Genomic DNA, 10,520 nt, shown 5'->3' with positions numbered 1-10,520 from the left:
TGCAATTTAAAAAAAAAAAGAAACAATTAATATTGATTTTTTTTACTGTTGTATGCAAATGGGGAATTTGGAAATACATACTTTTGAGTATATCAATAACATTTCCCATCAAGCCCATCATAATACTATGATTTACACCCATACAACGATTAAATCCGCTTTGAATCAAACAAGGAAATATAATACTTTTATATAATTGTTATGACATATGCCATTCGAAGACCTCGTTTGTTCTCGTTACAAATTATAATTTGCCCCCAAAATACGTTAATAGTTTTTCTAAAAACTTGAATGCGTTATAAGATGATGAATGCTATTCTGCCTTGGAAAAAAGGGAATCTCATTTTGCAATTGTATTAAGTTTACAACATACACATAAACAAGTGTGATATATATGGACAAGTTCATGTTGCCTTTGTTACTAGAATTACTTATTCTGAGTTCAAAGTTGTTTTTGTTTTTCGGTGTATACTCAACGAAAAACACACACACTAATCCAATGTAAGATACATGTAAATAATTTAAGTATTGTCGACGTAACATACTTTGTTTTACAACATGCCTTTCCTTTATTTATACAGATATCCCATCTTTACATACACATATATAATTACCTTGCCTTTTCACATAGCAAGCAGCAGACAAGTATAACTCTTATTTAGAATTGGCTCGCTGGAGATAAGTATACTGGCTAACTACAGATTCGGCCAATAAATGGGTTTACGTGATTTCATCTGTTGCTTGTATTACCAGGGAACTTGTTCTATTAATCGACAACGGGACCCATGAAAACGTGTTTACCTGTATTGCATGATTGTTTGATCACATGGCGCTGTGTGTTGTTACTTCAGGGACCTGGGTTTCAACCGCTTACGCAACAATTCTCTGGCGTCGTTCAAGGGCTTGACTCAACTACGCACACTGTGAGTTACAATAGGCACATGCTTTATCTTGAAATACAAGCCGACCATCCGTCCATGCATAAATGTGTCAGTCTTTGGTCTGCTTGATTGAATGAAAAAACGTTATATGTTGTTGTTCTTTTGCCTTGTCACCGCACTCAGTTTTCTGCGTTTTCTTGAAGAATGATGTTTATAAATGAAACTAAGATTTTCTTGTCGGGCTACAAATAGTTTTGGAATAAAGACACCGGCTAATCTTTACTTTATGAAGGCATAAAAAGATAAATATTGAACGAGTCTTAGCTTATTTAAACAATTTGATTAAGTGTTTCATATCATCCTTGATTAGTTAAGATTAAGTTATTTTTGTTTAAGGGATTTATACAACAACACATTCGAATCAATAGCCGATGGCGGATTTGAAGGAGTGCCGAACCTGAGTTCACTGTAAGACGTTTTCAGAGTTCAAATTTAGTACGATCACCGTAAAACCTTTGGAAAACCGAAGATTTGCAAACTCCAGTATAAGTTATTTCGTAACATGTCTAGATAAGAAACATATGGGATTGATTTTATGGGAAAAAATCTAACGTGGAAAAAAAAGTTTTATTTGATTTCATATATGCCAAGATTAACTTGATAAACTTGCAACACATCATTTCCCCAAATTTCCTTGTTTTCCAATACATTTAATATAAATATATTTTTTTCTTGTTTCCTCATGCTATTTTTTCCCAGTTTACACTAGATGGGAAATTAATCCCATTACATTTTTTTTCCACTTAAGAAAATTAAAAACATTCCCATTTCAGAAAGTTCTTTTTTTTCCGCATGTAATGATGTTTTTCATGTTTTCATAATGGAATGATCAATGTAATGTCTTAAGGACTTACGTAACCAGATTCGACATCAGTGATTTGTGAAATGTTTTAATGCCATGATATTTAGTATAACATAAAGTTAAGTGCGTTATCCGTCGGTTGAGTGCAGACGGACAAGCAACATTGTTTGTTCATCTAGTTCTAAAACATCAATATGCATGTATTGTAAGTTATGCCTGAATTGTTTTCCTCCCCCTTTCAGTGGAGTGAAATGGCTTATATTTGTGCATTTTTGTCAAACCAAAACGGCCATCGGAAAAACTTTGCGAAACCGAAATAACGCAAACTTAAGTACCATTTTTTGAAAATTTGCTTATTTGAGATTAAGTTTGGGATACAAGTCTTTTTTTAATTAATAATTGATTTTTTTTTGCTTAAAAAGCAAAGTTGATCTTCCCATGGGATTTTTGCATTTTCCCATGGGATTTGTGGCATTTTTTTTAAATGTGCATATGCCCGTACGTCTTTTATGGTCGTCGCTCGACAACTATTGTTATAAGAATGGGGATTATTTTAAACATAATTTTTAACAAGTTAACGTGTGTACCTGGGTATTTACAACAATTATTTTCACATGACAGGAGATTTATAGTATTTTCAGTAAAACATGTTAATTTGAACTTGTGGAACAATTAGTAAAATAAAACTTTGTCCGCTAGAGTTATGCATATGTTTTGCTCATATTAAATAGGACTTGAACCTACGCACCTTAGTTTTTGGGTGTATTTTGTGACATTTATACTTTTTAACTTTTCATATAAAAGTTGAATGTGAGTATATGCGAGTCTTACGGACACACGTCCACTTAAAATATCAGTGTTTATGTATTTGTAATATAAAAAAAATGTGCTTTCGATAAGTATTAAAGACATTGTACTTTAAAGTCATAACAGCCATACTATGATTACGTGTATGTTGAAATAAACGAGCAATGATATAAACATGTATTGGTAAAGATTGTTCCTAAAAAAACTTTCTTACAACAATGTCCTTAAAATAAGAATACTAGTAGTTCATTTTTGCAATTCGTTGTAAAGAAGTTATTGCAGCGCTATTTGATGAAACGTAAGACAGTTTATATATTTTTAATCAAAATAAATAAAATAAAAAACACGTGATGACAATTTTATCTTGTTGCTAGTGGCTGTTGCACTGGAGATGGCGGTTGAGATGGGGGTGGTGTTGGTTACAGTTTTGTCGGTGACAGCGGCTGTGGCAGCAGCTGTGATTGATCTGGTGGTTGTTGTGGCTTAATATGATGGATGCCGATGTTTATGATGATGGCAATTATGGATGGAAGTGTCTTGTTAATGGAATGAAGATGATAGACAGATAACATTATTTTGTTCTTCCTCTTTATCTTTATCAGCATCAGTATCTTCATCATTTTCACCATCATCATGTTCATTATCGTCATCATTATTTCCATATAAATACTTTAAAGTCAACACAGCGTATTTGTTTAGTCCATACTTTCATTGGCTTTAACTTGTTTCGTGTATTATCAGGAAACGTGTTACCGTTAGTGTTATACAAGGATAACCTTAGAAATGTGCTTTTGTGTTACTTTGAAGTGTAATAACCGGGCGCTATTAGTTGATATTCGGGAGGCGTTCAGATACTCGCGTCAAGTAGTACTATACATGTATAAACGTGTAAGGCTGTGTTCTGATTTATAATAAGGAAAAACCTTCTCTATTATGTGAAGTTGTCTTATGTCCTTTTAAATGTTAGGTAGTATTCGCCTTCCGGGAAAAGCGCTGTTTATCAAGTAAACTTTGCGATATTGAGTATGTTGCAACGTGTGGTTTTGCATATATTCTTTACCTTATAAACCTTAAGACAGATGCATGTTTACCGATTCTTAGCTTATTGAAACTATTTGAATTAACGTTTTTTTGCAGACGCATACTTATCGCTTATTACTTCAGTTTCCTTTGTTGTTGTTTCAGGAATTTTGGCAACAACCTAATCGAATCCATACACGCCGGTGCATTTAATGGATTGCCAAACTTAGGAGACCTGTAAGACGTTTCAGAGTTCTAATTTGGTGCAAATAACAAATGTGAAGCTATAATTTCGTACATTTGTATTTGCTTCAGAGTGTTATATCATTTCCTTTCGTTTTCAAATACATAATTATTATGTATGTTTAGACATTTTACAACACTTCGATTAGAAATTATTATTTTTGAGAGTTATTTGGTTCATTTTGTACCAACAAGTGTTTTGAAAGAAGTTCGAAACTGCCAGTTCTTTATTCGGATTGAATATATAATAACAAACTAATTCGCTGGTCCGGGGAAAAGGGACTGCACTATACCTGTACATATAATTACTTTTTCGGTAACACTTCTTCCTAAAACAGTTGTAATTGTGTTGTTCTGCTAAATATAAAAAATTGGGTGTTTGCAATAATATCATATTTTTTTCTTTTTCTTTATTTTTTTAACTAGATTTACAATGATTTGATGTCGATGGTTATTTACACACTTGTGTCTTGCGACTAATTCTTCGTCATAGCGTACGGTCCGGTTTGAAACTCTATAAGTAGGCTCATAGTAAACAATTAGAATGTACATTTGTTTAGTAGGTACCATCTGAATGTCCGAGGTTCAGACTTTATAATTAGTATGTATAAGTAGGTACCTTTTTATGCATTACTTGTAAGCTATGCGACTGTAGTATTATGTATTTGCAGATATTTGCCATTTAGTAAAATACTTACTAATTGCCCCATATGTGACTTCCGGAACGATTTCAACAAGTTTGCAACCACAATACATTGTTTTGACCATTCAAAAAGCGGAGCGCCTATATTTGATAATTTTTATTATCGTTTATGTTATATTATGTGTGTTAGCCTGTAGTATAATAGCATTTGTTCACTTGCCTTAAATATAAGCTGGAATAAAAAACATTAAAACAATACAAAAATGAATATTGAAAAAAAAGATGCACATGAAATACATGGAATGACTCGAAAACCAGTAACACTGAACATCATGTCTGTCATATTACTATTTATAAAACACATATACATTATTTAGTCCATTAAATTTAGACAACACATATTTCAATATGATTTCAAGGAAAAATTGACATTTTAAGACACCCCTCATTTTTATTATACATTAAAATTTACCACCAAAGTAAGTCAATAGCTTTTCTTCAAATTGGAATTCCTGATAAAATATGTTTATTTCTACTTTTGAAAAACTGAAATTCATTTTGCAATTTTATTAATTGTACAACATAAATATAAAAATAGTGTGATATATGGACACGTTGAGTACATGTTGCGATTGTTTTAATAGAAAAACATATTCAGCGATCAAGGTTGTTTAACCTTTTTGGTGTAAACTAAACGGACAAACACATTCCATGTTATATAAACGAAAAATGAGTGGTCAAATTTCTATATTTTGGTTTACAAAACTGCTTCTTCTAAATTAATATAAATATTCAATCGTTATAGATTAATATACGAATGCAGTGCTTTTCCAATAGCCAGCATTAGACTGGTATACCTATTATGTATCAGGGGCTCCCTGGTTATTACTCTCCTGGCTTACCAAACGAATCGACCATTCAATGATTTTACGTCATTTCATCTGTTACTTGTCAACTTATAACCTTTTGTGTACTATAAATCCACAACCCTTGAAAATTAGTGATCTTGTCGTGCTTGATTGTTTAGTCACATGGCGCTCTTTGTTGTAACTTCAGGTTGCTGAATTCCAACGAGCTACGAAACATTTCTCGGGCGGCGTTCAGTGGATTGACTCAACTACGCTTACTGTGAGTTACAATAGACACACAATTGTTTTGAATTACATACCGTTCAGCTGCCCATTTATACATGTGTCAGTCTTGGGTATACTTGAATGAATATAAATTAAGGATTCCTTTGTCTTATTATTGCCCACTTCATTTCGTCGTCCTCCTCCTCCTCATCATCATCATCAACATTATCATCATCATCATCATCATTCGCTTTCTGTGAATAGTGGTTTTTTTTCCAGTGCATCTCTGCATTATTCTGGCTTTTGCTACTTGCTGTTTGAATATAGACTTAATTTAAGGCATGTGCATATGCATGTTAACTAGTTCTAAGCTTATTTAAAGTATTAAATTATTTGTTTCGTAAAAGTATGATCATCATTGATAAATTCAGTTGAGTTTGTTTTTGTTACAGGGATTTATCCAAGAACAGTATCGAATCCATACACGACGGTGCATTTGAAGGAATGCCCAACCTAGGGACACTGTAAGACGTTTTCTGCATTTAAATCAAGTACATATAACGAAAGTGAATTATAATTGTGTAATGTTTTATTTGCTTTAGACAGTTACATCACGGTCTTATTCAAATTAAAAACACATAATTATCAGATTTGTTAGACATGTTATACAATTTCGATGAGAAAATGCGCATGTTTCTTATTGTATATGTACTATTGACAATATTGGATAAAATTCCATTAATGGAATCCGTCACCGGAAACATTTGCAAAATCAATATTTTGCAAATAAAAGTATCCTTTATCTTTTTAATATGCCTATATACCAAATAAGTGTTTGATAGCTATTTTTGTGTGATCAATAACTGATTATTTTGCGCTTACACAAATTATGTTATTTTTCATTAAACAATTGGCATTCCCATCGGTTGTTTACCTTTGATAATGGGATTTACATTTTTCCGTGTGATTTTATGTTGTTGTTTTATTTGATATTGCTGCCACTATATGAATCGAACAGATTTAAGTGGGATTTGTTATTGTCTTAAATAATACAAATTATGGACAATTTTAATAAGGACACAATACCGTGGGGTTGTCGATTGTTTTAAGTAGTCTTGGTAACGACCAATTATATTTTTTTAAGCAGTGTTGATGTCCTTGTTCGTATGTTTGTATTAAAGATACATAGATATTTAGACAAAATGGATATTTCTTTTTGTGAGAAAAAAAGATCCAATGGGAAAGGGTCTTATTTTATTGCAGATATGCAACGATCGATTAACTTGATTTAGTTAAAATATATTATTGTTCAATAGTTCCTTGTATCATTTGTATCAATATTTAAATTACCTTTTTCCCAATGGTAGTTTTTAAATTAATACAAAAATCATAAGAAAACTAAATTAATAGGAAACGTTTCCCACCATAGACCATTGGCAAATTCTTATTAATAAAGTTGGATTGATCTTCTCATTTTATAAACATTGATTAAAAAAAAATATTATTAGCTTAACGTGATCATGGTTAGTTTTTGTGATCGCCTTTGACAGTCGTTCGTCGCCGTCGTGCATCTTACGTCATCATTTACCTTGGTAACACTATATAGACCACATTTATTGTCTGATCTTCATGACACTTGGTCAGAAGATTTGTCCAAATAATATATTGGCCGAGTTCGAAACTTGGTTACTTTTAACCAAGAACTATGTCACCAGGTCAAAATAAAGAAAAAGCTTGTTAGCACTCTTAAAGTCACATTTATTGTCCAATCGTCACGAAACGTTATCAGAATAGTTGTTCAAATGGCTTCTGTTTGTTGAAACACATTGCCGACAGTGCGCGGGGCAGTTATCCTCATGTGGCAATAGCATTACCTTGTTAATACTTTAAAAGTAACATTTATTGTCCGATCTGTAGGAAAATTGGTAAGAACATTTGTTTGTATGATGTCTCGGGGCGGGGCATTTGTATTTTTTTCATATGGCTATATAAAAGAACGTTTTAACACACATTTATATTCCAATGAATAGTTCTAATTTAATCTGGGCTGAGTGCGAAAATGGTTTGGGTGTGTTCAAAAACATTGCCGCGAGAGGGCGTGGAAGTTTTCTTTATATTGCTATAATACAACCTTAATAACTCTTTAGAAATCACATTTACCGTCAAATGTTCATGAAACTTGGTCGGAACCTTTGTTCTTATTATATCTCAGCGCAAATGTTCGATGAAAAAATGGCCGCCATTTTGCGGGGCAGTTTTCTTTATACGGCTGAAACCTTCATGAATCTTGCTCCGACCATTTGTTCTAAATATATCTGAACTGAGTTAAAAAACTGTTTCGGTTCATGGAAAAATATTACCACCAGGGGTGAGAGCAGGTTACCTAAAATTGCTATAGTAAAGCCGTCTTAACACAATAGAAAATTCGTTTGTATTCCAATTTATGTAATTTATTTAGAAGATTTGTCTTAATGATATATCGGCCAAGTTTAAAACTGTGTCATGTAAGGTAAAAATCTAGATCACCAGATCACATTTAAAAAAAGCTTGTTAACACTCAAGAACTTTTTATAGACAGCCTTTGTTATGAAGGAAATACAACCAGCTACTGCCTTACTGAGTTACCCTCAAACATGTATCTAAAGTAGGTATATTTACATAAAAGTGTAAATTTGCAAATGCTTTCAATTATCACAAGTTTGTCATAATAATGTGCCTCGAAATGAAATATTTATGTTTCAAATACAACTTGTATTGTTCTGAAGTCCACCTTATCAAAATAGTTTATGTATTTCGGGTTTCAGGTGATCGCCACTGAGCCCGTGACCCTCTTGTTTTATGATTGTGTCATCATTTTAATACTTAATTGACTGGCATTATCAGATTCAACATCAGGGCTTGGTTAATTATTTTAACATCACCATTTTAGTGTAGGATAAAATGTAGTTAAATATCAGGCCGACTGCGCTTGACTGTTACGCTACGTGTTTGGTTTTTATAGTGATAACATTTCAATATGCATATATTGCATGTTATGTCTATTGTCCCTCCCCCCTTATCAGTGGGATGAGATGTCTTATGGATGTGCCTATGTCTATGACTCCATCCATCAAATTGCTGATTGTTTGTCCCCATAACACAAACACTATTGTTTAAAGTTTACAACATATGATAACATATTATTAGCAAGAAAACCTGTGTACTCGCGTATTATTCATCATTTTTTAAACTCGCAAATTAATGGTCTTTTCAGTAAAACTGCTTTTTTGAAATTGTGTTTCAATTAACTCAAAAAGTATTACTGCTAGAGTCATTAATATTATATAATGATATAAAAAACACGACGTGAACTAACGCACCTGGGTTTTGGGGTTTAATTTTCGACATTTGGACTGATTGAGTGCTCAAACAAAGGCGGAATAAGAAATTATATGTATCTTACGAACACAAGTCCACTTATAAATTCAGTTCGTATTTTATAAAATAAAACGCAATTCGTTGTGTTTGTATCGTTTAGTGTGAAAAACATTGTGGTTGTAAGTCAAAACAGCCATACTATGATACATTTTGTGCTGAAATAAACGAGTAATTAAACGTTCATTTATTGCTATGCCTTTTCTGTCAAAAAATACTTTCATACATGGCTACCGAAAAAATAGGTGAACACTAATTGAGGTTTGGCAACCTGAAAACTTTTGAAATTCCTTAATTTGGTAATTTGGTAATTGTTTTCTCAAACTTTGATTATTTATGCATAATATGATAAAATACTTTTTATTGCATTGTTATGTGGTACATTTTGTTGCAGGTGAAGTTATTGCTATACTCAGATAATGCCATTCCTAGACTTATGTTATAACAGTACACCAACTAAAAACAAAAAATAATCCAAACTAGATTGACCGCAATGGAACGATCGATGCAAAGAGTTTGGGGGTTTTAATCGGTTTGATGACTATTATATACTATTTAACTTATGTGAATACAATCAATTATTTATGTAATTCGATTTTTTCCAATAGGTCCTTATTAACAAGCTATAATTTTAGAGGAAACATTAAGATAAAGAATGTTGCACATGTGACCCGTTCAAACGGACATGTATCGTAAGATTAGCGTATCAAATAATCACGATATTGTTAAACAGCTGTCGGTTAAACGATGTTCTTTTTTCCAGTGATCTAGCTAGTAACCCGCTCATCTGCGACTGCCACCTGCAATGGCTTAAGAAAACAGTACAAAGCGGCCAGCCCCAGCCCAAAGTAATCGGCGTGTGCAGTCAACCCGCGCACATGAAGGGACGTGATTTAGCGAACGTCACCCAAGCGGATTTAACCTGCAGGACGCAGACTGGTGCAGCGTTTTAACATACGATTCACAAACCGTGCTTATTTTAGTGTTAATGTTTTTAATCAGATTTTAACGATTTAACAGTTGAAGTATACATTCAAAAGAATAGTCTATGCACAACGTGTGTTTATTTGTAATGTATTGCTATTAAAAAAAACTGTATCGCGTGTGTACAAAGCTGACGCCCGTCCTCGGAAATTGATATTGTTCAATACTCACGATGCTTCGTAAGACATATCGTAAATGATCACATAGTGTAATAATGTATTTAATTGTATCTGCGTATTATTTCTAGTGAATGTAATTTTTTACATTTAGCAACCTGCATTTTGAATAACGGTCTACAAATCAACCCGACGGGTGGTACGACTGACGGATTGACCGACGGACAATGGGCATTTATATGACCCATCTGAAAGTGGGTTCATAAAACATCGTTGACGCTACAAAGAAGACATATACATGATGGGTATTTTAATCTCGAAGCGTACGCGATTATTTTTGCAATTTTATGTCACCAAATACTTAAGTTCGTGAGCGTTTTAAACAACACACCACACAGATCGTGGCGAGCAAACCTATTACACTGAGGGGAATTGAGACGGTCTATAAGGTATTATTTGTTCATGCTTTAACTTACG

The 10,520-nt window shown here is 32.9% G+C and overlaps 1 protein-coding gene across 1 annotated transcript in view; it reads left to right on the top strand.

The window, feature by feature from the left end:
• The window catches only part of LOC127857282 (slit homolog 3 protein-like), a 10,636-nt gene extending 727 nt beyond the window's left edge, over positions 1-9,909 (top strand). The window contains exons 2-7 of the mRNA XM_052393695.1: positions 852-923; positions 1,278-1,349; positions 3,736-3,807; positions 5,513-5,584; positions 5,982-6,053; positions 9,707-9,909. Coding sequence (XP_052249655.1) covers positions 852-923; positions 1,278-1,349; positions 3,736-3,807; positions 5,513-5,584; positions 5,982-6,053; positions 9,707-9,896 — 550 coding nt within the window. The 3' untranslated portion in view covers positions 9,897-9,909. The remainder of the gene's footprint in view (positions 1-851; positions 924-1,277; positions 1,350-3,735; positions 3,808-5,512; positions 5,585-5,981; positions 6,054-9,706) is intronic.
• Positions 9,910-10,520: the final 611 nt, after the last annotated feature.

This window comes from Dreissena polymorpha, chromosome 14 (genome assembly GCF_020536995.1).
Source record: "Dreissena polymorpha isolate Duluth1 chromosome 14, UMN_Dpol_1.0, whole genome shotgun sequence".
NCBI classification, from domain to species: domain Eukaryota; kingdom Metazoa; phylum Mollusca; class Bivalvia; order Myida; family Dreissenidae; genus Dreissena; species Dreissena polymorpha.
The sequence above is the reverse complement of the archived record's forward strand: the minus strand, read 5'-3'. Positions and strand labels throughout refer to the sequence as shown.